This window comes from Trifolium pratense, linkage group LG5, assembly GCF_020283565.1.
Source record: "Trifolium pratense cultivar HEN17-A07 linkage group LG5, ARS_RC_1.1, whole genome shotgun sequence".
Taxonomy (NCBI): Eukaryota; Viridiplantae; Streptophyta; class Magnoliopsida; order Fabales; family Fabaceae; genus Trifolium; species Trifolium pratense.
This window is the reverse complement of record NC_060063.1, coordinates 47,454,723-47,482,219: the sequence shown is the minus strand read 5'-3', so window position 1 is coordinate 47,482,219 and position 27,497 is coordinate 47,454,723. Positions and strand designations below refer to the sequence as shown.

The window sequence follows — 27,497 nt, the reverse complement described above, 5'->3', positions numbered from 1 at the left end:
ACTACTACGTAAAAATGTGATTTATTGACTTTTGTACTATACTAATACTACGTAAAATGTGAGCTATTGACTTTTGTACAATACTATATACTACTACGCAATATTTCAATACTATACTACTACGTAATACTCACTCCGTCCCAAATTATAAGGGAAAAAAGTCTTTTTTTTTTTCCCAAATTTTAAGGATGAAAGTCATTTTCAAGAATGTTTTTTCCTTATTCTCATAAAATTAAATGCAAATTGCATTTAATTTTCTCTCTCTACCCTTTTCTCAATAAACAACAACCAATAAAAAATGTTTTTACATCTTCCTATGCAACTTATTTGAAGGAAAACCTACAAAAACATATTTCAAATTCTCATGTTTTACTTTTTCTTAATAAGTGTGATTTTTTTATTTTCTCTTATAATTCGGGACGGGGGGAGTATTACGCAGCCGACCAAACTGATTAGATGTACTTCTTCCAGTCATATATATAATAAACATTTTATTTTTTAGATTTATTGTAAATTTATATATTTAGACTATATTATTGTCTAGATACATCAATTTTACAATAAATTTAAAAAGTTAAATATCTCTTATATATAGGACCGGAGGAAGTAGTACCGTGAGCATTTATCATGGTTTGAGTTTAAAGGTTCAAAATTCATGTTCTGGTGGTGAAGGTGAAAAATAGTAACACTAACAATTAATTTCTAATTTTGTTTGTTTAAAAAAAATAAATCATATCTCTGTTTGATGGTTTACATTTAGACAGTCTTGATTGGAAGATAACAAATTTTATGACCGCATGAAGTCTGACTGCATTAAAATTACTTGGTTCGGGAAAAATATGATGCAATCCTATTTTTAAATCTTTTATGTCAGTGTCAATCTGGTGGCTTTTATTTCTTTAGACTTAATTATAGTTTTCGTTTACGTAATTTTACGAACTAATAAAAATAGTTCCTATATATTAAAATCACTAAGTTCCTATATATTATAATCGTAATTTTATTATTGATCACTTGTCCACGATGAACTACTCTATTTATATTTTGGATATTTAGATTCTTGAGAGTACTTTTTCTTAACTTGCACAAAATTGGACCGGTTACTTTGTACACGTTGATTTATATTTATCTCATTATGATGAATATGATCCAACTGTAGAATTTTCATATAAAATCAATTTTGTAGTAGAATTTGACATTTATATATAAAAAAACCCTTATATTTTTTTATTATCATGATATTAGTATGAAATTTTCATCGTCGTTAATAATGACTAAACTAGTCTCAATCACTTGTTTAAGAGGATCAAGTAGTCTAGTGTCTGGATATTAGTTTGATATTATCATGATTTTTTTTTGGTTTAGTGTCTGGGATATTCCACCTTAAAGGTGAATAAGTGGAGTGTCCGGAGTTCGAACCCTAACTCTTATATAATACATGTGATATCCCTACCAACTGAGTTAAGCTCACAGGGACCGGATGATTTTTTTTTTATACATGTATTAGATGATTTATAAGTTAATTAGTTTTGGTCGCACATTAATTATTTGACTCAATCAACTTTAATTTGTTTGAATTTAATAAAGAAATCTTATTTTATGTTTAGGTAAATGCCGGATTTTATGGGTTAAATCTGAATTGGAAGAATTGATATTATAATGGGAAAGATTTAGAAGATGACATCTAAAAGAACTGGCTTCGCCCGATTTACTAAACAATAAGGGACGAGATATGACAACATCTATTATATTGTCTTAAATACTAAAATAACATTTAAAGGGAGAAGTATGGACATTACTTTTAGCTATGAAAGAAGCTAGACATAGAGGATTCGGTCGAGGAATTTGAAAGTTATTCGAAGGTGTTGGTTGACGATTTTTTTATAATTTAAGAGCGTCTAGATATCAAGGGAAGAAGCAACATCCCAACTATGTTGGCACCCTGCGACGTCCCCGTCGTCTACCCGAAGCTCATATTATTAAAATAAGAAAATCAAATAATTACATTGGAGGACTAGACCGGTGTTGGTTGATGCTATCCATATGAAGCGTAGAGGCAATTCCGAGTTTCTTTCGATTGTCGAGGATATTGTTATTTTTTATGTCTTCTTTGCCTTTGTTTTGTTGAGTTAGGTAGAGACAATAACTGAACTTCAGAGACTCTATGATGAGCTTGTTGAGTCAGCCGATGAATGCCAATTGGATCGCAATTCTGAAAAACCTGTAAGGTATACCTTCTTTTTTATTTTAGTAGATAAATGCTCCCACAGATCTTTTTTACTTAAATGCAGTTTTCACAATACCGTCATTGTTGTTAAATAAAATCCATACACAACACAGGGAGGAATTCTAATAATTATGTATGCTTTGGAGTATGAAATTGTTTAAGAATCTTTAAATGAAATGCTTTGAAAATTAATCAAATTTGTTAGAAATCTCTAGAGTTATGTTATCTTTGGATCCATAATTGAAAAATAGAATGGAAGCTTATCTTCAATTTCCTGTTGTGTATCCTTGTAGAAGCACAAGGGGCTGTCAATGTTAAGAAGTACCACATCGGTTGTGAGATGACTTTGACAAGTGTTTATAAGCAATTGGCAATCCTCACCTTACAAGCCAGTTTTGTAAGAATGAGTTAGGCCCAATGCCCATTTCTAAGAGTCAGATCCACCGGAAGTTGTCACGGGAGAGATTTCTGATGCCGCTGTTTTATTATGTACGTCTTGATGAATTCATGGTAAATTTTAAGTATCATATATGCTAAATTTTAAGTATCATGTAATGGGAAGGACACCACAGGTATGTGCTAAAATTTATATTACAAAGGCACGTATGGAACACATATCACTGTTATTATCAAACTTTAGCTATTTTTTGTTTTCTTCATCAGGTTCCATTAGGAGCTAATGGATGCATCCCAATTTTTGGGCTTAGCAATAAAGCAGCAGCACATAGATTTGTCACTTTGGTTGATGTAAGTCCTTTTTCATATCTTAAATGGTTTACTCGCGTTTAAACTTTGACTGCTATTAGTGTGATTAAACCTAGCTATGTAACTCCAGCTCCGTACTGTTTCCTGTGACGTCGTCGATTTTTGACATGAAAAGTAGGAATACGATTATAATGATGCTTTGTTTGTTTTTTTATTACAGGTGATATATGAGAACAAGGCCAGATTATTGTGTTCAGCAGATGGGAGCCCTCTCGATCTCTTTCAAAAAATAGTAACAATATCTGAAGCTAAACAATTGGCACCACGAACCTCTTCGAGGTCGAGGAAAAATGATGAGGCTGACCTTTGCGTTGACAATGAAATAGGGTTTGCAAAAGATCCCACCATTAGTAGGTATGATATTATCTCGAGGAAGAATGATAAGGCTGACCTTTGCGGAGTATATACATACACACACACATCTAAGGTTACGTCTAATATGCACAAGTGAGTCGGAGACAGTTTATTTTTTGTTATTGAATTATAAAGTTCCATCAAATGTAATTGTATACTCTTTGCACCATGCAATTGGAATTGGGTTCGATGGCAAAAGTGAAAAACTTGATTCTTATATTATGGAGAAACAATACTCTCATTGATTTCTCCAATGTTGGTTGACCTATATCTCCATTTGAGCCGAAGTCCTTTAATCTCCTTTAAAACACCGAAGATTTATTTAACTTTTATAAAAATCTTGATTGAATACTACAAGATTTTTTTATGATAAAAAGTCTAGTAAAATCTTATGAAATTCTAATTCAGTACACCCCGTAACATACAAAGTACTTTGAAATCTTTAAAGTCCGTGTTATAAAATCTCATATAAAGTACTTTGAAATCTTAAAATTCCGTATTATAAAATCTCACAAATTCTTGTGTTAAGAATCTTGATCGTAAAAAATCTTTTAAAAAAGTCTTTTAAAATCTCGCAAAATCAATATAATCTCACAAAGTCTTTTAAAATCTTAATTTTTTTTTTGTCAAAATAGTCTTATAAAATTTCAATCAAATACATACACCCAATAACATATTAATGAGAAAATTCGAGTATATGGTAGATTATTCATTTTAGTCAAAAAAAAAATAAAAAAAATAGATTATTCATTTCATTCATAATGAAACGCCGCCGTTTTATTGTTCTCGTAGTATAACCCACCCTTCCGTACCAAAAAAAAACAATTCCCCCTTTAATATCTCTCTCTCTCTCTCTCTCTCTACGCACAAACAAAACCTCACTTCAAAAAAAAACTACGCATCGATCTATCGATTCATACCTTTTTCCATTTCCTCGCAACTTCAATTGTCAAAACCGCTACTATTTAATTCTCTATCACCATTTTTTTGGCGTCGAATAACAAAAAATTGAGGTTGTTAGGGTTTTTGATTTTCTGCAACCCTTTCACCTTTCTTCCTCCGCTAATCGTACACATTTTCCCTTTCTTCGAAATTAGGGTTCATAGATTTGGGGCTAATTTTTATTGTTTGTTTTGAATAACTAACTAAATTGTTGAAGATGTATGCTGATCGGGTGGAAAGTGGAGCGAGAAGGTCTGTCAAGGAACGTCTTGATGGTAGCATCAGTGTTTCTACTCGGCAGCAACGCCAAGTTACTGGCAAGAGGTTTGAACTTTTTAGTTTTGATTCATTCATGTTATTAGTTTAATAATAATCATGATTTAGTTGTTAAATAATGCAATTTTAGTGATGTCTGGTGTAGGAATTGTGTTAATTGAAGATTTTTTAAGACGAGGATCTAGGTTGTGTGGATACTTGTATGGTATTTTATTTTTAGGTGTTTGTTTTTCTGAGGTATATGATTACGTTTTCAGAAATGTAATGAATAGAAAGAAATGTTGATTTTAGGTAAATAGTTAGAAACTTGTTTGGTTAAGCCACTAGGATTGAGTTAGGGGGTGAGGGACTTTGGGTTGAAACCTTGTTGCCGTTGTTGTATTAAACGAAGCATGTTTGGTTGATATTTATTTAATATTTTTCAAATTTTTCTAAGTTCTAATGATTGGAGAAAGAAGCGGGAGTGGTAGTGGTAGTCGTAGTAGTGCATTATTCACATCCAGCTGGTATATAGATAGATCGACCATTGCGAGGGGCCAATTTGAGAATCACCTGAATTTTCAATAGGTTGTAAATGCTGAAGAGAATGTCTTGTGTATTTAAACCTTGGTTGTTTTATACTAGATTTCCCACCCGTGCGACACACGAGGTAGAATTTGTTTATACAATATGGTTTTATATTTCGTTAGTACGACCAATAAATATTTTCACATAATATTCCGATATCATTATAAATTAAACTAAATATAATACGACCTTGTCATTAGATTAGAGAGATAATCATTATACAAATCACTCAATATGTAAGTCATGCATAAGCTTGATTGAAAATCACACTAATAACAACATAATAAAACATCACATGGTTCTTAAAATATAAGCTACATTAAATAAATGATCAAGGCAAACATTAGCTTATGCATGACTTACATATTGTGAGGTGCTAGAAACATATTCAACCACTTTCAGTTGAAAGAGAAGTGCTAGAAACACACTCTCTAACTCTCTTTCCACATAAGGATGCTCTCACTTCTTTCTTGAGTTTGTGAGTTGGAACAATTGTTTATATTATTATTTATTTCTTAGTTATGAGTTCTTAAAGTTAAAGAAAGGGAAGAAGACTCTTCAAACTAGTGTAGCATACAGGATTGGGTGAGATCAAAGACCTAGAAGTGGACTCTATCTTTCATAAGACTTTCAATGATTGCGTGAAATTTGTGCTGGTCCCCGTAAATCAGTAATTGGGCTCACTGTTTTAGTAGGGCCCATGTTAATTTCATTCAATTATCGAGAGTGTTCAGTGTATTTTTCTAGCACTCCTCTAAGTCTAAATATGTTCTTCTAAATGTTCTCTACCAGATTCAGGAGTGGATAACCCAGCTGTGTATTTAATATTCTGTAGAACAGAACTCCAGCCTAGTTTGGATAACTGATGAGAGAAGTTAAACAGAGTTTCTGAGAGATCTTATAAATAAGAACAGGAAGCTGAGGGAGTTTTTGAATACAAGTTACACCTATAGGTTTTCATGGAGAAACTAGATGAGAATGAGAGAGCTTTTGAAAAAGTTATGTAAGCTGAACTTAACTTATGCCAGAATTTGTTTTTGGACAAGTAGCCTAGTGGTTAGAATTCCGCCCTTAAGGTGAATAAGTGGAGTGTCCGGGGTTCGAACCCCGACCCTTGCATATAGCAATGTCCCTACCAACTGAACTATGCTCACGGAGACTGCCAAATAAGTGGAGTGTCTGGGATTTTATGATCATTTCAATTTTCAATTTTTCTTTGGTTATAAGTCCTCATTGAAAAGTTTATTCAAACTATCTTCCAGTGATGAGGACTATGCATTTTGTTCAATGTTCATTTGATGAATACGAATTACACACTTTACAGAAAACACTCTGTCTTTCTCATTATCATTGTTTTTCTGATAGGAACTTGCTGATGTCTAATAGAATTCCAAAGTGTACTAGTCATAGGAACAACTGACACTGCCCAATCTGCTATGGAAAGGCCAAATCCACCAAATACCTCTTCTCTTGTCATTTCCTCCCTTCTCTTTCTCTCACCCCTTGTTTCTAATTTCTAAAAGCATTTTATCCAACTACTTCCACACCTTCCTCATTTCTCTTACCCGTACTGCTAAATACCAATTATCTTGGTAGTTACATGAAATCTTCCATTCATTTTCCCTTACACCTCACCCCTCTTGCTCATGTGAGCCTAAAATTTTCCTCACATAAGTTTCATTAAAATGCATGATGTTACCTATCACTAATATGTTGAAATATTAGCTTCTGTTAAGTGATGCGGCAGTGCAATGACGAGCTGACATGGTTGCATGTACTGCATGAACTAGTTCAATCTTTACTTGTAATGTCAGATTTCAGACAAGTGACGTATTTCTCCTTTTATTAGTTTGTTTTTCACTTAGACATGTTAATAGGCTACCTTAGAAATAATGTTGAATATAATGTTCATAGGCCACCTTAGAAAATTGGGCATGAGAAAAATTTACATCACTGTTTTCTTTTTCTTTTATGGGGGGCTGCATTCTTTTGCATATAATCACAGAATGAAGAAATTATTTCGTTGTTTACCTGGCCATCTTGTAGATATTAGTTATATAAATTAGTTCATTTTGCAAATCTTTCACTTCATTCAGGGTATGGGTGTGCGGTTATTATCTCCTGTTATGTAGATCTAACACTTCTGTTGCATAAAACTAAAGATATTTTTTAGCATCATATACTGTCAGGTCATTTCCATTGGTAGAAACGTTGTAGTCAGAACATACATTTAATGTCTTTGATTGACAAATGACAAGTTGAAATCGAGTCTCATTCATTCACCGCCTTTTCCCGTCTAGTGTATTCTACTTGATTGGTTACACGTAGCAGCTTTGGTCACTATATGCCTCTTATGTAGCTAGTTCATCTTGGATGTTTGAATTCCTATTGAAATCAAACATGATTAATTTTACTTTTTGGCAGGTCGAGGCAAGATGACAAGTGGGAACATGATCTATATGATGATGAAGAAAAACCCCAGATCACTAGTATGGATTGATTCTGTTATTCTCATATGCAAGTATACGTTACCACTGTTGGATGCCAATAGTTATTTTTTATGGGTTTTGACTGTTTGTTAATGGCTTGTGAAGATCGCAAAGTTGCTGGTCAAGATCTTCGTCATAAGCTTCAAAAGAAAGGTCTTCAACCTGCAACTCGGAGTGGAAAAAGCTCTAATCCAAACATCCGGGATCTTCGCGAAAGGCTATCAGGGACAATGAATCAACAACCTAAAAACTCTGATCCACCAAAGTCGAAAGTGATTGCTAAACCGAGCAGTAAAAGTGTTGGTGCCGAGGCTCCTGCAGTAAAAAAACCAGCTAAACCAGCTCCTAAAAAGGCACGGAAGGTATTATTGTTGTAATTTTTTTTTTAAATAGTCCACTTAAACCTATTGCCTGACGTATGTGATGTCAGTCATAGTGCACATTATGTTTCATTGGCCCTTTTTTGTTTACATGTATGTGTGCTATTGCATTCCCTCTTAAAAGGGCTATGTCTTTTTAGATATGCACGGATCTTTATATATGAAGAGCTGAACATGAAGAATCTCTTTAAATTTCTTCTCATTTAGTGCTTGCTTAAAGACGGTATATTGATGGTCGGCCAGTATAATGCAATGAGTTTGGTTATGGAGTACAAATAAAGCGTAACCTGATGATATAAGCTCCTGCTATGTAGTATCCAAGGAGGGGTTTGTTCTTTTGTGGATCTATTGTAGGCAGTCTTGTATTTGCTAGAGGACTCAAACTTTTGATCTTCTAGTGGCATGGCAACAACTCCAACCATTATGCCAAGGCTCTATTCTTGTTATGGAGTACAAATATTTTTAAAATTTACTAGTGTGCGTAAGTATGCTGCATAGACAATGGTATACTGTGAAGATTTATATATGAATCAATATTAGAAGCATTTAGTCCAAACTAATTCGTTCCAACTTCAGTTGAGTACGATGGAACCTCCTAGAATGCCGCGAGTTCTCAAGTCAAAACTAATACATTGATGAATTATTTACTATGAGAACTATGTCAAGTATAGTTTTGCATATAACGGTGATTTGTACGTGTTGGGAAGTATGTTATGGCTGGTGGGATGTGATATTGCTGAATGCAATATTTTTTCAGAGAAAGAAGGTGAAAGGGAATGAAGTATTTGGTTAGTATTCAATCTGCATAACATAGTTGGTTCCTATGCTTGTGGATAGGAATCAGTAATACCCTTCAAATCAACATCAAGATAATAGTTGTTTCAGGGCCTAGGCTTTTAGTGTGCTTGTTGAAGGTCATTTTATGTTCAATCCAAATATATTTCCATAGATGAAACTTTGCTAATTGATGTTAATAATAGGCAAAAGTCACTCCTTCTTAATTTTCTTAATAAAATTAATTTCTTCACTAAACAAAATTGAAAGTAATATAAATCTACTTATTTTAACAGGCTGATAATACTACAGTGGATGATTTTTTGCTGTCCTTGGGTCTCGAGAAGTATCTCATAACTTTTCAAGCTGAAGAAGTAAGTCATACGTCTACTTATCTGTTTCCTCCATTAGAGAAAGTTCATTATTTTACCTGGGTTTTAATTTGATCTTCAGGAGTTAATATTCTATGTAAAATTGTATATTTTTTTTTTCAGGTTGATATGGCAGCTCTCAAACATATGACTGATGAGGACCTCAAGGTTATGGGTATACCAATGGTATGCATCAAGCTACTCTTAGACTTGTGTTCTGTTTTGTTTTTCTTTTCTACTTCATAGAGTTTAATAAAGCTATATATTGACAATAAAAACAACTTCTACATAGATATTCAATCATACTTCACCATCCTGTCACGATGTAAACATGTTTTATATAGTAAGATTATGATGTGAAAAGATGGTCAAGACATGATTAAATGTTGTGTTTTATATATTTATATTGTCTGTAAGTTATTAAACTCTAGTCTTAAAATAGTGTCGGGCTTTGGGTTCTTCATGTCATGACTGCATTTCACTGTACTTTGAGATAAGCTAAGCATACTCTTAGGTTCGATCTGTGATCCATTTGGTAATACTCTTTATTTTGATAACAACACATTGTGATTATGCTTTATTGGTTCTAGGGGCCAAGAAAGAAGATACTTTTAGCGTTGGAGTCAAAGGTCTAACACTGGGTGTTGGAATTGGTGTTGTTAGCTGGATGAACATCAACCTGCTGCTTGCAGACAACGGGGGGAAGATGGATTAGCATCTCAAAACAAAGTGTATTAGCGTGTCTCTGACTATTTTCATTTTTCTTGTTTTCCTTCCCCTATTTTTTAGTCATGAATCAGGTTAGTTTTGTAGTTTATTTGGCAAAACCCTTCAATCTCCTAGATCTCTTTATTGTACTTAGTAATTAATGAATTTCAGAAGAGTTTGCCTTTTGAATTTGTCTGAGGTTTAAACACTTGAATGGAATCTGAAATTTCCCAATTTTGCATAACTTTAAGAACTTCTATTGGATTCCTCGAATTGCTAATGGTGTATTGCTAGGAAGAGAGATACACTATTATACTTTTCAACCCCCTGAGACTGGGGACAAAATGTAAAACCAAACATGGTTTACTAGCTACAAATATAGTGAAAGCATATTCGGGTCAGTAACGCCATTGTAGGGGACATGTTTGGCGATGCGGTCTACTTCCATACTCCGATTTGGTTGTTAATCCTACCACCAGGCATATGCGGCACATCAAGCTTCGACAAAATAAAAAATAAAAAAGCTTTTCAGATTGAGGCTTATTTTCATAAACCAACTGAAGCCTTCTTAAACGTACATTGTCCCAAAATTACTGAATCAAAAACAAAATGATGTTCTTGTTGGAATTGTATTAACAATTAATTTCTTATGTTTGGATTATTTCCTTATAAGCAAAACACATCAGCATCGTTAATTTCTGAAAACATACGATCGTGATGTATAGCACTACTGATAATATAAATTTGACTGAGTCAAAAAAAAAATATAAATTTGACGTTTTTATCTAAGAAATAAAATAAGTTGCATTAATTCTCGCACTCAACATTTAACATTATATATGGCTTTGCCTTGTGCAATAATTCATTTTTCAAACTAAATTAATGAGTTAAGTACTTAAAAGTCCAAAGAAAGGATTTGTCATTGCAGAATTTAAGACAAAACCAGCTGAACTTAGTAGTTCCATGTCAATCTTTTCACTTGGAAGATGCAAGAACTCATCAGCTCTCTCAAAACCACATAGCTCAAGAAATTCTACACCTCCATTTAAACTTCCAACTCTATCCTGTTAAAAAAATGTGGAAAAAAGAATTTAAAACCGATATATTTTCAGGGCATTTAACACTTTTGAATCCAAAAGACAAGTTTTTTAAAATCTTAAAAAAATTGCTATGACTTCTAACCATTTTTTTGTGTGCTTAATATACATGATCAAACACAATGAACCTACTACTTCACAACAAATATGTCTTGTTTAGGAAAATGTCTTACATGGAATAATGGATTACTCAGTCGAATCTTTCTGTATTTTTCCTCCTTAGGATTCTTGACAACATTTCCAACATACACTAGAAGTGTTTCAAAGGCCCTTCTGATTCTTGTATTCTCACCCTATAGAGAATTTGAATATTGATAAAAATAAACATTTGAAAACAAAAAGAATGTATAGATATTACTAATAGAACAACTAACATACTATCAGAAACTATATTTTGTGGAGAAGTTTCCAGTATTAATACTGAAATATTTGTGGACTACTTACTACTCATCAATTTCTATGTAGCACAGACACTTCTAAATCAAAGGTGTGTCTGATGTCTGATCATGTGTGATTACATTCAATTAATTTATTTTTTCAAATTATAACTCTTATCGACATGTAAGTATTAATGTAAGTATATATTAATGTCGTGTTTGATGTTCATGTTTTGACAATGCTTCATAAATCAATTCTCATATATTATATTATGATCAAATATATTGACTTATTTCTCTTAAAAAACTACCATGCCAAGAGTTATTTTTTTAAGGTTCTGGTATAAATAAGTTATAAGCTAGCCGATAGCTGAAAAGTTAGTTTATAGTTGAAAAACTAGCTTATAGCTGATAGATGATGACTGTTAGCTTATAGCTGAAAAGCTAGTAGAATAAAATTAAAGTGTTTGGCAAATTTAGCTGTTGTAAGTACAAAATGACATAAAAGTACATGATTAGTGGGTATGGTTAGTGAGTAGTTATTATATTTAAAAAAATAAAGAAATAATAAATAAAAATAACAAGGGTGTAAAAATGGGAAAAATGTAAAAAGCTATAAGCTATAAGATAGTTAGATAAGCTCGTTACCAAACACTTCACATTTTTATCAAACAAGCTTATAAGCTAGTCCAATAAGCTATAAGCTAGCTTATTGGACTTACCAATTAGTGCCTAAGTGTAGTCTTTCATTATTATAGTGTTTCTCACCTTGTGTTCACGCTTGAGAGACCTCAAACATTCTCTCAAGTGTTCAATTTTTGTGGTTGTATAAACAGGCTTTGATATCTGCATGTAATTCCATTGAAATATATAAATGTTAGATACAATGTAAGATTGAGAATCTAATGTAAAATACAAACATATGTTAATCATACCTTTTCTTGCTTTACTACAATGGCTGGTGATGATCTCACATTTGCTTGGCTTTCTAAAGGTAATCCAAGTTCAGACCTTCTATTTAACTGTTAAGGTAAAGGCATACAAAAAAAGGAGCCATTTTAACGTTTGAAAATAACATTCGAAGAGATTGATATACTTAGAAAAAACTATTTTGAGGAGCTTATGAAAATAAGCTATTCCAGAGGCTTATGGAAATAAACTAAATAACTTACGGACATGTATGTTCTTTCAAAAAAAAAAACTTATGGACATGTAGAAGCTGTTTCTGTAAAAACTCTCAAATAGTCACATGTGTTTTTGCCAGCAGATAAGTTCAAATAAGTCAATCGAAAAACAGGTAGAGACTTGAAATGATTTTGTAAATGAAATTTGTCAAACACAATATACTAAAGAAAATATATTAGATAAAAAAACAGTGATCCAAACTCTTGTTAAAGAAAATATTTGGAAAATAAGTTCTATACCTTATCTTGCTCTAGTTTCTTGAGAATGTTATCCCTAGCTCTTTGCTCTTCTTCTTTTTCTGCTTTTCTTAATGCTAAATTCCTGATAATAGAACATTCATGAGTTTGAGTAACTAATTTGGTTACCGAAAAAACAGAAAAGGAGCAACAAGTACTAAACATTAAGATACCGTTTTCTTTCATTTTCTTCCGCGATTCGTTTCGCCTCAAGGAGTTTCTTACCTGCTTGAATCCTCTCCTGAAACCATACCAATAAAAAGATAATGAAAAAAATATAGACTATACAATAGTTGAATTTGTAAAAATCACTATTGTTTCGCGATAAGCTATTTAGTATAAAATATTGTCAAGGTATTAGACTCTGGGAATGGATCATCTTCTGTGCAGTTTTCACTGCAGGAGGTCCAGTCCCAAATCCAATCATTCATTTTTCAAATAAAAAAAAATTAAAATTGCAGTGATAATACAATGTAGGGTTGAGATTTCACTGGACAAAATAATGTACTGGAGGGAATCCTCTCCATTAGACTCTATATCACTATTGTGTAGAGGAATTGGAACAAATTGATGAAGCAAAGAAAGAAAAAACAAGAGATAATAGTTAATATGTAGAAATTTAATAAAATAGAGGTACCTTTTCCCTTTCTCTTTCCATTATTTTTTCTTCATACTTTTTCTTGTTCTTCTCTTGGTCCCTGCAATAGTGAGACAATTTCAACATGTCTAAAAGAAACCATTGCTAGCACAAAAAAAATAAATAAAAAATTGCTATGGTAGTAGAGATAAGGATCACAAAACCTTAAATTGTTAGCAATTAAGGCCACTGCTTTCCTTCTCATTTCTTCTGTGATAGGGAATGATGGAGAAGTATCAATATCAATGTCTACATCTACCTGTTAAAATGTTAACAATTAAGACTAATAATGTAAATCAAATTTTTAAATTATACTAGTGATTTTTGTTGTGTTGCAATTACTTAAATAACAAATACCCTAAAGAAAATATAAAAATTAAGAGAAAAAAAATGGTGTGAAATTACCAATGGAATCTCATCAATATCAGTGTCATTCTCATGATCAACCATCCAAGTTATAGCATCCTCTAAGCTTCTATTGCCTAGTAAAGCCAAACATTTGTGGTTAATATGTAAAAGAGCAGCAAAAGAACAAAGTTCAAAGAACATAGGAGAAATCTATAATTCACAAGAAGCAATTCTAAGGTATCTAATGATGAAACAACTTGTTAATAGAAGCTACTAAGGCTCTCTTTGGTAAGGCTAAATATTGAACTTATAGCTTAAAGCTTATAGCTTATAAGCTATAAGCTCTGTTTGGTAACAGTTTTTAAAGCTATAAGCTCTGTTTGGTAACAGTTTTTAAAAAAGAGCTTATAACTTATTTTAATAGCATATAGCTTATTTTTCAAACGCTATTTCAATTAGCTTATGAGCTTATAGCTTATCATATTTTCTTTCAATTTTACCCCTATCATCTTACTTGAAAAAATTAAATATTAATTAAACATATCTTTTTTATGTCATTTCATACTTATAAGCTAGATCAACCGCTAATTTTACCAAACACTACAAATTCAATCAGCTAGCTTATTCGTTATAAGCTAAAAGCTAGCTTATAAACTATCCGGTATAAGCTAGCTGATTAGCTATCCACTATTTTTTACCAAACATAGCCTAATTGTGTCTCATCTTTAACCAATGCATCGGTACTTCTTGCTTAGTTAGAAAATCAAGCCTAAAGAAAAGTTACATAATATACATTGTTGCAAATCATGAGGTTAAATTAGGCTTAAGATTGAAAAACATCAACTCTCATTTTTAAACATTTTCCTAAATAATAATAAAAACAAAATGTTACATATAGTTTTTCATTAATTGATTTAAGGACGAATTGTTTGAAAGAACATCAAGTTGTTAAGGACAAATTGTTCGAAAGATAAACCAACAAAACAACCTCAAAATGATTAAGGACAAATTGTTTGAAAGAACGTGAGTCTGAATGCTGGTTAGAACTTTTTGTCATAATTACTTACCTTCTGGCCAAACTACGGAGAAACAAAGGATTAAAGACCCAAAAGAAGAGTCCTATGAATCTTAATTAATGTAATGAATTAACTAACCAGAAAAATAGAGTGATCTTGTTGCCCTTGCATGTGGAAATCCCATTACTTGAAGGTCTTCAAGCAATTTTTCATTCACTTTTGGTACAGCCATTTGTACAAAAATAAAATATGATAGACTACAACAAATACAGAACACAAATTATATGACACCCAAATTATGGGTTTTCTGAACTTCCCTTTTATTTGTTTCTTCTGCCTTCAACATTCTCATTCTCATTCTTTTCTTTTTGGTTTACTTGCTAGCTAAGAAAAGAACTTCATGCCATGCATTTTTTTGAAGCACAAACTTTTTGAATGTAACTAGTAATAGAATTTTCAAGTAATTTGAGCAGAACAGTATGTGCAAATAGCCCTAATCAAATAAATTAATTAATTTAACTGAAGTTTGTACAATTATTTTTTTGAGGGGTTTTTAATCCTCAGTTTAATTTGAGCCGAATTGGGAGAACCCATATACAAGGTTAATCCTTCCCAACAAATGTTTTTTACTCATAAGACTCGAATACGAGATTTTATTTAAGAATCAAACTCCTCATTACTTGTACTACTAACACATGTTATTTTGTACCATTCATTTGATTAATTTGAATGTTACCTATTAGAAATTATATAGTTCATGTACATTTTTCGAGTAAATCAACATTTTTTTTTGAAGAAGCTAAATTAGCCCACCCAAATTGGCGCCAAAGAGAATCGAACCTCAGACCTCAAGAGGAGCACACTCTCAGGTCCCAAGCCAATTTGGGTAAATCAACATTTTAATAGTTAAAAATATTAAGATCAGATGAATTCATGAATATAACGATCAGACAAATTCATATCTCAATTTTATTAAATCAAAATGTAATTACTTAAATATAAAAAGAAAATTACTTATTTCTTTATACAAATTTAGTGTCACGATTTTAAATGTTTGAGTCTATAACGATATTCGCCCAAATCTTGAAAGTGTGACTTTGCTCAGCCATGGTTATTTTGATGTCAAGGAAAATCTTTAACGAATCTTTTTCAATAATGTAAGTATGCTTAAAGGGTGGGAGTCAATACTCATCCAGATTTTGAAGATCTAGCTATGTTCGGCAATCCCTATAAAATAAGTTTGCACTTATTTTGTAGAAAGCAACCTTGATTACAATTTACAATATAGAGAAATGATATTTTGACAATTATTTTTGTACAACTTATGGACAACTCAAGTCCTTTTAATTTTTTTTAATAATTATTTATTCGCTTTGATTTTTGTGTCAATACTCACATTGCTTCTATATTTTAGTTTTACTTGTCTCATAAGCTGTTAAAGAATTGGTTGTTCAAATAACACACTTTTACACTATATTATTATGAAAATAAAGAACACATTACATAGAGAAAAAAAACTTATAGATAGTACTATATTTTTTTTTTGCATTTGTTTTCGCTCGAGCTTTTATAAGGGTAAAATATATTTTAATTTTTTTTTTTGGTCAAGTAGTATTTTTTGGTTACATGGTCAAGTAGTATTTTAATCCCTTTAAATATATCAAAAACATAAGACCTACAAATAAAAATTGTGTATATTTAGAAGATCTAAAATATATTTAACCCCTTTTATATAATTTTAAAGGCAAAAGTGCTGATTTAGCCGTTAATCTTCTCAAAATTAAACATAAGACGGATAAAACTTGACCCGGCCCAATCCCACACAATAATACATACCTTTACTTGCTTTGTGTAGACACTTCCAGAAAGAGAAAAAAAAAAAAAAAAAAAACACAAACACAACCTATTCATGTTCATTAACAGAACAAAAACTAAACAGAACTCCGAACTGAAGAGTGTTTTCTGAAGCAGAGATTCTTTTGTTGCCATAGGTTTTAGAAAGACATGTCATTGTTGTCAGGGAAGAAGAGAAACAGAGAGATAAACGTGTTTTTGTTATGCTCTTCACTCTCAAACTCAAAAATTGTTCAACTTGTTACTTGTGTTGATAAAAAAATCGACCTTGGTTACATAGCTAATGGTTTTGGGTTAGACCCATCAACGTTGAAGTTGAATGGTTACTTTATAAGTAGAGGGGTTGATCTTATCTCTTCTTCTCTTACTTGGAACTCTCTTCTCTCTTTCTTCTCTGCTAAGGGATTGTCTACTGGGAAACATGACCATGATGCTATTCTTGTCACTGGCAAAGTGGTCAACAAGGGTATGTTTGTTAACTCTTTTTTGTTCAAAATTTTGTATCAATTGATGAATTATGCTACTACTCTTGAAACAATTGAAGTTGTGTGTGTGTGTGTGTGTGTGTGTGTGTGGAATGTGGGAAGCTAATTCTGAACATCTATGTGAATAGCTATAACTTACAAGAAACCTAGATTTTAAGATGAAATTAGAAACTGTAGAGTCTTACATCGGTTGAGAGAGATGACCTGAAGTAATGTTTATAAGTGAGGGCAAACCTCATCTTACAAACCGATTTTGTAAGGTTGAGTTAAGCCTAATTCCTAAGATGGTATCAGTCTCTCCTCCACAATTCGTTTGGCCACCTGCTATCAGGTTTTCGCTATCGGACCACCCTCCATTTATATCCGCATATCAAGCCCAATAATGTTGGGATGTTGGGCGCGAGGGAGTGTGTTAAGAGTCTCATATCGGTGGAGAGATGACCTGAAAGTCTCACCTGGTCAAAGTCTCACCTTATGTGCTAGTTTTGAGGTTGAGTTAAGTCAAAATCCAGATTCTATAGTAGTTTTTTGCAGACCAAGAATTGATATTAAGCTATGTAAATTTGGACAATTCATATGGTGTTTATGATACTTACTCTTTTTTGGAATAATTTGCTGATATACTCTTACATGAGGTAGATCAGGCTATATAAATCTGCTTCATCATATAATTTTATTTTATTGAACGTCTATGAATGCTTAAATTATTGAGTTGTGCTTATGCAGGAGGACATGAGTCACAAAATTTTCAAATTGGGATTGACAAGGTGATAGAAACTGATAATGCTGGTAGCAATAGAGTGAATCAGCTTGAAAATATGCACTTGCACAAAAATAAAAAGTTGAGGGACAACAAATCAGGTATATTTCTTCAGTTGTTTGTGAGGAATATATAACTGATAGTTGAAATAATAATGTTATAAAGTATGCAGAATTCAATTGCTGATTATAAGTAACAGCATTATATGATTTACTGCTATGTATCATTTTGCAATTTTTCAGCATATTTTGGTGCACTTTTATAGGTGAATATATATTTGAGATTCTTTTTAACTAATGCTGTTTTATATTTTCCTTTGTTCTTTTCAAAGGTGAGATTCTGAATGTCCTAAACTGCAAGAGAAAGCAACTATTTGAAGATGTCAACCAATTCAAGAAGTTAAAAATAAACGAGGACAAGTCAGGCATGTCCTTATTCTTTTAAGTTTCTCATCAGCTTTTTTAGAACTGCAGCTTCTTAACCAAAGTTGCTGATCTACCTTATACCCAAGAATAACAACTTTTTGCCTGCAAAATCTCAAATGTTGACAAATTCAATGTACTATTCACAGATCTTAGAGATAAAGTCGATGAGCTCTCTGGAAGCATTTCACTCAGCCAGTTTACATGCAGTTACACGAATAAGAATCTGAAGCGGATAAGAGAAGACGAGGTAATTGTAGCAGCTAATTACAAAATGATTAGATGAAATCTCTCACTCAAAAAGGAAAAGAAAAAAAAAAGTGTAGAGTTTTTTACATTTCCTTTGTACAATCTTAAACCTTTTGTCCAGTAATTGCTGTAAACTGTAAATTCATCAATCTGTATGATGTACTTCTAAAAAGCTAAAGAAATCATAAATTTTGAGATGCCTTGGATGATGCACAATCAAACCAGTTGTATTTACAAATACAATTAACAGCAGACAGATTTCTAGGTTGTTTAAACAGTAGCATGTGTGGTATATGAGAAATTAGGTCAAAGTTGCAATTTCTTTTAATAATAATTGAATCAGATGTACCAAAACTTGTTTAGAACTGTTCTGTTGGTTTACATGTGTTGAATAAATGTAGTTATGTGAGATTTTGATCAATTGACAAACAGAAATGAATGCAAACACATTGGAAAGTGGAAGTAAAGCTATATTGTTGTACATAAATTGTACTCCATCAGAATATAATACACCTAACTAACACTAACAAGTTTGATGGTATCATTTCAAGTAGTATTGCCATATAACAGCAATTCCTGCAACCAATAGTACTTTAAGAAACAATTTTGGATTAATGAAGGATGACGATGACGATGACGATGATGATGGTTGTTGTGGTTGAGTGGACTCTGATGATCTTCCCCAAAATTTATCTAGTATTCGACGAAGGATTGCGGCCTTGTTTGCATCTACAAGCAGAAAAATACCAGTGATTAGAAACTGAGCATGAATAAAAGATAAAGCTATATAGCTCATAGCTCATGCCGTGGACTGTATTTATAACAAAGAATAATAAAAACAAAAGGAAGGAGACCAAGAACGGGAGCAGAAATACAAAGGTTTAGATTGAATTTTCCAAGCCAAAATATTTTTTATAAATATATACATACACACTTCAGCATTGCAAAAGAATTCACAGTCATGGATCATCATTACAAAAAATTCATGTAGACTGTAGTATATAAGAACAGCTCATTTTTAAGTTTGCTATTAAGTTTGCATGTCTAGTTTGTCACAACAACTACTTATTCGTAACCCTAGATATAGTTCTGCTACAATTTCAAAATGCTTCAAGTATATAAAATGGAACTGTGGTTTGTCCTGTTCAAACATGTCTACCAAACACATAAGTTGTTATACACAAAAGAAATACTTGTGTCCCAAGATACAGAGACTACCAAGAGTCAAGAATTACCTTTGTTTTTCAAAAGTCTTTCCTCCTCACCAACTCGCCTTCGGAGTACATTTAGCAAGGATCCAAAATACAATGCAAAAACTGTGCAAGTAATTGTGATGACGTTGTAAGGCATACTGAAATCAGGAGTTGTCAAGGGTACGAGCAAAACTTCTGTGTATGAGAGAACGGGACTCTTTTCCTGCATTAAAAATCCAGAATGTTAGGTATGATGGTAATCTTATATTTGCTTTAGTTATGACCAAAACCAAAGAGAAGATTCAAATAACCTGTAATTTAGACAACATCGGCGAGTTGCTTATAGAGTTATTAAGAAATTGCAAAGCAGCATGGAAGTCAGGAAAGCTTATTATAGCTGATGGGATGTCAAATCCTTGATTAGCATCTGGGGGGTATTCATCAATGTGCAAGAAGCCCTACGCAGACCAACAAAAGCATGTCAATACAACAACCACAAGGTGGGGTCAGCTACATAGATCAAACAATGTCATAATATTCTATCATAAATCATTTTCTAATCCATCCGTCCTAAATGGTCTGTAGTCAAAATACATATATACATAGCTACATTAGCTTAAATTGCTACAATTAACCTGTGTAAGAAAATAGCTGGTTTTGATGACAAACACAATTAGATAGATAACATGTGAAGTCTTAAATTTTGATGTAATTAGATTAGATAGATAAATATCTTTGTTCAATTTTACATTCATAAAATGAAATCCTTTCTCACTAAATTATATATAAAAAATTGATCACAGAATTCAAGCCTAACGTATACCAAAAAAAATAATAATTCAAGCCTAACTGATGAACCTCAAGTAACTCCTAATATAGGAACAAGCAAAGCATGGACAGAAAAATGAGCATGCGTTCTTAACAAGCCATGTTTAAGCGGGGCTTAGTCTGGTCAAGGTAAGTCTAATTTAAGCCAGGCTCAGTTTATCTCGACTCACTTTCACCACAACTTTGAACAGTTCAGAAGGTCACATATGTATGCAAATTGATATTTCATGAGTTCTCCTACTTTCCTATTTAGTTCATAATGACCTTATTAAGATTCCTGAGGTTGTTTAATAACAATAACTTAGAAAGTATGTCAATCAAACAAAAAGTGGAGTAAATATCCAGAAGAAAACGAAATATAAACGAATAAGAATAAGAATTTGAGCACACCTTATCAAACTCTATATTTAGTACAGCAGATTTAATCTCACAAGGAAATCTGAGGACCAGTTCCATCAACCCTGGTGATACTTTGTCTTCAGAAGGTGAAACACCCATTTTCTCAACAAAATCCGTGACTGCATGAGGCTTTTCATCTACTAATATTTGTAAGGTATGATAATATACCTTAATATACCAAGGCACAATTTGGAGAACGTTAACTTGTAGCTTACACTTCTCTTCAACATTATTGGCTGCAATGAAGTCCTTAGTCAATTCTGTAGACTTCAAGGATATTGCAATTGAACCCCTTTCATTTCCACTTCCCGTTAAAAATCTACTGGCATATAAAGGTGCATGTGGTGAGGACCAAACAACCGGATACTTCCATATTAGGCCTAAATCAAATTGTTCAGTGTCATTGTACCCTTTGATTGAATATTCATAAAGAAGTGAGGAGCTCTTTTCCAGTTCTCTGTGAACCCTATCCGGTGTAATAGATAATTCAAAGCAAAGATTCCTTCTCAAAACTTCTGTACCTGTGTCATTCGAATCATATGCCACTGTATTCTTCTGGATATTCTCAAGTTGAGTAACTAAACCTCTCTCAAATTGAAGGTAAACATTACTCGATTTAGCAAGAACACATCTTCCATTGATTTTTCGTCCAAATATTGAGCTCAGAGACCAGCTTGGTTGAATCTTTATTTCATCGGGATAGCTTATACCAGCCCGCTGAATATTAGGCTGAAGTACAACTGTAAGTGTTTGTTCTAGAATAATTCCTGAATCTAACCCATCTGCAGGAGCTTTGGAAGTTGTCAAATGCAATCGCTGTGAATGATAAAAACTCCTGTAAATAGATGGTCTATCCATTAAAGCTGAAAGTCCAGCTTTGTCTCGACAAGGAAGGAGTTTCAACCAGGGAGTAAGATTCTCTGTGCAGACAGCTTCACGCGGCAGTGTTCCATATCTTAAACTACCTAAGGCTGATTGAGATGCCCATTTAGGAGCAGAATATGAGCTAGAAGACTCTAGGAAATTTATCGAAGCGCAGAAGAGACCTGACAGAGAATGGGTTAAATTTTTCCAATAAGCATCAACCTGATGTGGAGGGACATCAAAGACTGCCCACAATTCAACTCCAGGAGGCTTTGCATTTTGGCTTGATATTGGATCAAATCCACCCCACCTTTCATAATTCCATCGACCTTGTGTGAAAGATAACTCCATTGCTTTAATGTGAAATTTCTTAACCTGTCCATCCAACACTAATCCACATGTTAATTGGTATATTCAGGGAAGAATTATATGTCAGTACAAAATAAACAAAATCAAACAAACTTACTTCTACAATTTGCAGGAGAAACACAAAAGCATAGCATATACTAAAACATACGCAAAGAAAATAAAAACTAAAATATTGATTTACAAAAGACGAAGGCCCGTTACATTAGCATCTAGTGCCAAGTAAAGGATTTCCTCAAAAATAATTATGGTAAAATGATCGTCTTTTGTGTGAATATGTAAGAATTTAGAGGCACAAAATGGTTAATTAATAATTATCAACACTTTTTTACATAGGAGTATATGGTAAACGGAAGCGAAGAAAACACAGCCCACGAAAAACTTATATAAATCAGTAAGAATTATTGTATTTGAGATTACTACTGCATTCTGTACATATATCAGATCTAGTCAAAGTCGGATGGCTATATCTCCCTTAATAATGTGGGGATGTGCAGAGTTAATGAAGTAAGCCAACTTTTGAAGTGTTATTCAAAATATGTCTCTGAACTGAGGGTACAGCAACACCCGTAGTGTTCTCCAGTTCTTGTACAAAGGAATCTGGAGCGATCAAAGGTACATCCATAGTGTTCTCTGGTTCTTGTACAAAGTGTAATCATATCCAGTTATACTTAAATCAAATGGTCAATTCAGTTTAAAATGATTTCCCCAAGCTTTATCCGGTTACGCTTTCCATTTGTAAAATGTAATCATATCTTAAAAGTAGAGTCTACTATCTATAATTTAACAGGAAGACTAGCTGAGACAACTTTCAACTCAATAGTGGTAGACATTAAACTCTCTTCGCCAACCAATCATTAATATACAAGATTTACCGATTCAGGAAACATGTATTAGATACCTCAATAGAACTTGAATCAATCAGTAACAAAAATAACAGCCAGTAACTGTCAGAATTACACAGTTGAAAATACTTGAGATAGTCATTAGATATTCAAATTGGGGGGGGGGGGGGGGGGGGGGGGGTCATCGAGTACAAATAGGGAGGAGGCAAAAAGTTAGTGCTTGTTTTCAGATCAGGTGTGTCCTGGTGTCAGACATGCATCAGTGTCCAACACTGACACTTATGCTTACAACAAATTATGTCATTTACTCAAATTATTATCGGTGTCTACTGTTAGTGTCCGTGCTTCATAGGTTAGTGCATCTATCTGATGCCAAGGTTGTCAAACTCGAGAGTATATCTAAACTTGTAAGAGTTTAAGAGTTAACTCGAGAGTTTAACTATCATGATTTGAATTGAATCTTTGTATCTTCATTCTCATATCATATATGATCTAGTATTCCATTCAAAGAACTCACAAATATAAGGTTTGCAATCTTCATATTAAGCAAGCAATAACTAAAACATGGAAAATTATGAGCAGCCTTAACTACATTAATATCCACATCATCTACAAATTTAAAAAAAAAAAAAAAAACTTCAATCTCTTTCATCTAAAATCAAGTGATACATTTCAAAAAAAAAAAAAATTATAGGTACTAATAACACAATTAACCCTAATAAAAAATGAAAGAGGAAAGTGCAGAGAAACACACACCAGTTGAGCAATGGATTTGGGGAAGAGGTGATGGTGACGAGCGAAGGAGTCATCGGAAATAGGAGCTTCAGTTTGGAAGTGAAAATGCGTGAGAATTTTGCGATCGGGTAAGGGTTTAAGTAGCAATTCCTCGGAAAATGCTTCTTCTACTATTGATGATGATAGAATCGGAAGCAATAGAAGAAGAGAGAGAGTAACGATCGTTGTTGGAGGAAGAGCCATCGTTGCTTGCTTGCTGAGTTTGGAAGTGTGCTACTGCTACTACAGAGGTTCCGCCATGAACGTGCTGTGGGAGCTTCAGGTTTTTGCAGTTGACTGTGGGGGTTTGAGTGTTGAGATTTACTTTTTGCCCCCCTGAAATTCCTTCTTCACCCTTTGAAATGACTAAAATAACCTCTCGTTACTTATAATGCCAGCAATTCTCGATTCCAAGACAGCGCGTGTGAAAAAGTTGTGACCGTTTGGTCACCCTTAAAACGCAGCCACCCGTGGGAGAAATTTGAAATACACAACTTTTGCGAAGTATTTGGTGAAAACCGTTCACAGCCTAGACAACGAACAGATTATCTTATATATGCAATGTTCGCTAACTATTTGGGTTGACTTCAGTTTCAAACAACACATGCTTCCACCAAAAAAATTTCTCACTTCCAAACTGGCAATTTTGGGCGAAAAGGTGTTTCCAAAGCATAATCCTAGGATCAAGGAACTCCATAGGCATCACATTGAGTTGAATGGAAAGGTAATGTCACTCTAAAACGTTCCTCATTCATTTCCATAAGCATTTCGTTTTCACCAGGTCAAACGCCTAAAATTGGTCGTGTTCGTTGTCTGGTTAGCGAGCATGCATGAGAGCGTTCACTCCCTAGTTAGCGAACAACTCTAGGACTGAAAAAAATCTGTTATGTATTTTTTTAAAAAAAAATTAGGTATTGTGATGAATGATTCAAATACAATGGAAGAAGATATTAAGTTAGGCAAATAACCCGAGGTTGAAGAACAACGTGATGCTGATGCAACGCCAGCCGACGATTCACGGAACGTTGTGGCTCCAAAGATTGATTTCTGCATCCAATTCACAACGGATAGGAAATGAACTCGGACAAATGCTTACATAGGTTAGTGATTTGGCTTACAGTTTAGGGTTTGTTTTTGTGATTGCAAAGTTTGATAGTGTGGTTATCAGTTTAAACTGAAGAGTTATTTGTTAAGCAGTGGGCATTGGAGTTTAAATGTTGTCAACTGTGAACACAATCACGAGATGACTCAACATTTCCAAGGTCATAAATTTGCTGAGCGGCTTTGACCAGATGAAAAGGAACTGGTGCGTGAACTGACAGATAATATGGCACTTCCGAGGAATATTATGTCGACACTGAAGAAGAGGCGGGCCCTAACGACAACAACCATGAAAAATATTTACAATGTACGTTATAGAATGAAAAAGGCTATATGAACCAAAAAAAAAGAATGAAAAAGGCTATTCGGGGTCCAAGAACGTAGTTGCAACATCTGATGAAGTGTTTGTTTGAAGACAAGTACTTGTATATCCACAGAGTTTTCCTCGACATGTTTAAGAGTGTCAAGACCCTAATTCATTGTTGATCATGTGCAGCAAATTTAAGCTAATTATAATTGTATGATTTAATTTTAGGTTTAATTGCAATTTTGGTCCTCTATTGTACTTAATAGAGGATTTTGGTTCCCCTATTTCTAATTCCGCAATTTTAGTCCCCCTATTTATAAAATTTCTTAAATTTGGTCCCAACTATCAAAATTATGATATGGCGAATCTTTAAGTTGATGTGTCATATATTAGGATATTTATCTGGATGTCATGTCATCATTTTTTTTATTGTTTATAATTTTAATTAGGTAAAATTACACTGCATGTCCTTTATCTTATTTTTTTTGTAACACTTTGGTCCTTTATCTTTTTTTTTGTAACATTTTGGTCCTTTATTATTTTTTATTTGTAACATTTAGGTCCTTTATTTTTCATAAATAAATAAGATAAGGACCAAAATGTTACAAAAAAAGGACTAAAGTGTTACAAATAAAAAAGATAAAGGACCAAAGTGTTACAAAAAAAAAAGATAAAACACCAAAGTATTACAAAAAAATAAGATAAAGGACCTGAAAAATTTGTGGGCCACACAATTTGGTTCTCTCCTCCCAACTGGTTTTTTTTATACGCGTGAATAAAAAGTTAAACTCCTAACCACATGTTTAAACGAACTAAAACTTTTATTGTTTGGATTGATTCATTGTTGGTGGCAAATTTAAACTATCTTTTACTGGTAAAAGGAAGGTTGAATTGCTCATAAGCCTTCATTGTGATGATGTGGCATGCTTTAGAGAGCTTCTCATATCTATTTAAAATTTGTCCCACAATTTATTTTGTGTGTCCATTCATCCTCCAAAGTAATTATCTATATGTTACAATAATAATGGCTCCCAATAATAATGAAAGAAAGAAAAGAAAAAAAATTACAAAAAGAACAATGAATAGATATATGCTCTTTCATATTTTACACTACCAAACATAAAATATAAATCATGCATGTGTAAATATGATTTGCAATTTGCAAAAATTTACTTTAAATAAATAAACCAAATAAAAAAATTACTCCTCAAAAAAATTTCATGCTCGACAAAATAAATTTTATGAAAAAAAAATACTTTAGTTGTTGAGTTGCTCACAAGCATGCATTGTGATGATGTGACACTCTATAAGAAAAGTTTACAATCTCTATTAAAACATTTTCATATTTCATATAATAGAGTTACTCTAATAATAATAATATATTAAAATATATATTGTATGTTACAATTCCCTATTAATGCAATTGAAAACAAAGAATTCTTGGAGACACTAATATTGAATATGTAAATTTAGCTAATTATCAAACACAAGCTCTATATAAAGTTAACCCAAAAGCTAATTATCACCACCACCATATCAGGAAGTCTACCTTCTATGTTTTAACAAAATTTTAATTTATCTATCTCATGGCAAAAACTCTATGGTTTCTTTGTCTAACATCTCCATGAGAAAAAGTTATGCATCTTCACCTTCCATATGTTATAGTTACACATTATAGTGTCTTGAATTGATTTAAAAGCTATTGTGTGCATATATATAGTTACATCGTAAGTATATTGGTTTTTGTCCTTGGTAGGTGATGGTGTCTAACCTCTTAGAATATCAGGTATGTCTACATGTGATTGATTAAGAAATTGATATACATATATGTGATAGTTGCCTATTAATATGTTTGTAAATTGGAATTTTTCTATTACTCTGAGTTTGGAACATCTCTAATCATTTTTTATATTTCTTTTTTAGGTTGGATATTTTTTAAAATATCAACCGGTGTTTTGTTCGATGATTAATTAAACTTTGAGTTGAATCAATTAATATGAATATGACTATTTTTTCATGTGAAGGAGGAGAACAGGATAAAACATACTTCTATTTTTGCTTACGTTGCATCCTTGCTCCTTATAAAGCCTATGAAATGACACCTCATGTAAGGATGTGTATTTAACTCTAATGGCAGTTTGTAAACCATCATTTTTTTTAATTGATATAATGTTTGTAATTAGACAACTTTTCTTTTTCATTTATTATTTTATTAGTCTAATATTTTAGCTTATTTGTTTCTTATTTTCTTTTTCATTTATTATTTTATATAAGGTAAAAGATTTGTATAAAAAATTGTTG

The 27,497-nt window shown here is 32.7% G+C and overlaps 4 protein-coding genes across 5 annotated transcripts; 2 read left to right on the top strand and 2 right to left on the bottom strand.

Annotated features, from left to right (window-relative positions):
• The first annotated feature begins 4,154 nt into the window (after window positions 1-4,154).
• On the top strand, window positions 4,155-10,097 carry LOC123883542 (ankyrin repeat and SAM domain-containing protein 4B). 2 transcript variants are annotated; one of them, XM_045932385.1, is made up of 6 exons: window positions 4,155-4,612; window positions 7,556-7,620; window positions 7,726-7,982; window positions 9,071-9,148; window positions 9,269-9,331; window positions 9,736-10,097. In XM_045932385.1, exons 1-6 carry the CDS (start codon window positions 4,506-4,508, stop codon window positions 9,778-9,780), a joined length of 615 nt encoding a protein of 204 aa, XP_045788341.1. In that variant the 5' UTR covers window positions 4,155-4,505; the 3' UTR covers window positions 9,781-10,097. The 2 variants fall into 2 exon arrangements, with proteins under 2 accessions (XP_045788341.1, XP_045788342.1); XM_045932386.1 differs by having other exon boundaries at window positions 4,168-4,612; window positions 7,726-7,973.
• Window positions 10,098-10,669: 572 nt separating this feature from the next.
• On the bottom strand, window positions 10,670-15,043 carry LOC123883541 (UBX domain-containing protein 1-like). Its single transcript, XM_045932384.1, has 10 exons — window positions 14,888-15,043; window positions 13,791-13,867; window positions 13,550-13,644; window positions 13,386-13,446; window positions 12,922-12,989; window positions 12,752-12,833; window positions 12,263-12,349; window positions 12,096-12,173; window positions 11,124-11,243; window positions 10,670-10,917 (listed from the first exon to the last, which is right to left on the bottom strand). The coding sequence occupies exons 1-10, from the start codon at window positions 14,979-14,981 to the stop codon at window positions 10,741-10,743; spliced, it is 939 nt and encodes a 312-aa protein (XP_045788340.1). The 5' UTR covers window positions 14,982-15,043; the 3' UTR covers window positions 10,670-10,740.
• A 1,563-nt stretch (window positions 15,044-16,606) lies between these two features.
• On the top strand, window positions 16,607-18,684 carry LOC123883540. The gene is made up of 4 exons (XM_045932383.1): window positions 16,607-17,069; window positions 17,815-17,949; window positions 18,180-18,272; window positions 18,420-18,684. Exons 1-4 carry the CDS (start codon window positions 16,754-16,756, stop codon window positions 18,554-18,556), a joined length of 681 nt encoding a protein of 226 aa, XP_045788339.1. The 5' UTR covers window positions 16,607-16,753; the 3' UTR covers window positions 18,557-18,684.
• Window positions 18,685-18,825: 141 nt separating this feature from the next.
• On the bottom strand, window positions 18,826-24,314 carry LOC123883539 (GPI transamidase component PIG-T). Its single transcript, XM_045932381.1, has 5 exons — window positions 23,771-24,314; window positions 20,931-22,178; window positions 20,024-20,170; window positions 19,755-19,935; window positions 18,826-19,248 (listed from the first exon to the last, which is right to left on the bottom strand). Exons 1-5 carry the CDS (start codon window positions 23,990-23,992, stop codon window positions 19,061-19,063), a joined length of 1,986 nt encoding a protein of 661 aa, XP_045788337.1. The 5' UTR covers window positions 23,993-24,314; the 3' UTR covers window positions 18,826-19,060.
• Between the last annotated feature and the right edge of the window lie 3,183 nt (window positions 24,315-27,497).

Excerpts from the sequence above, each read along its gene's own strand:
- LOC123883542 (XM_045932385.1), top strand. The coding sequence starts at position 4,506 with ATGTATGCTGATCGGGTGGAAAGTGGAGCGAGAAGGTCTGTCAAGGAA. Across the intron at positions 7,621-7,725 it reads AGAAAAACCCCAGATCACTA|ATCGCAAAGTTGCTGGTCAA; the intron begins GTATGGATTGAT and ends TGGCTTGTGAAG. Across the intron at positions 9,332-9,735 it reads AGGTTATGGGTATACCAATG|GGGCCAAGAAAGAAGATACT; the intron begins GTATGCATCAAG and ends TATTGGTTCTAG.
- LOC123883541 (XM_045932384.1), bottom strand. The coding sequence starts at position 14,981 with ATGGCTGTACCAAAAGTGAATGAAAAATTGCTTGAAGACCTTCAAGTA. Across the intron at positions 11,244-12,095 it reads CTCTCAAGCGTGAACACAAG|GGTGAGAATACAAGAATCAG; the intron begins GTGAGAAACACT and ends AATTCTCTATAG. Across the intron at positions 10,918-11,123 it reads TGAGTAATCCATTATTCCAT|GATAGAGTTGGAAGTTTAAA; the intron begins GTAAGACATTTT and ends TTTTTTTAACAG.
- LOC123883540 (XM_045932383.1), top strand. The coding sequence starts at position 16,754 with ATGTCATTGTTGTCAGGGAAGAAGAGAAACAGAGAGATAAACGTGTTT. Across the intron at positions 17,070-17,814 it reads TGGCAAAGTGGTCAACAAGG|GAGGACATGAGTCACAAAAT; the intron begins GTATGTTTGTTA and ends GTGCTTATGCAG. Across the intron at positions 18,273-18,419 it reads AATAAACGAGGACAAGTCAG|ATCTTAGAGATAAAGTCGAT; the intron begins GCATGTCCTTAT and ends TACTATTCACAG.
- LOC123883539 (XM_045932381.1), bottom strand. The coding sequence starts at position 23,992 with ATGGCTCTTCCTCCAACAACGATCGTTACTCTCTCTCTTCTTCTATTG. Across the intron at positions 22,179-23,770 it reads CCAAATCCATTGCTCAACTG|GTTAAGAAATTTCACATTAA; the intron begins GTGTGTGTTTCT and ends TTGGATGGACAG. Across the intron at positions 19,249-19,754 it reads AAGACTTTTGAAAAACAAAG|ATGCAAACAAGGCCGCAATC; the intron begins GTAATTCTTGAC and ends TTCTGCTTGTAG.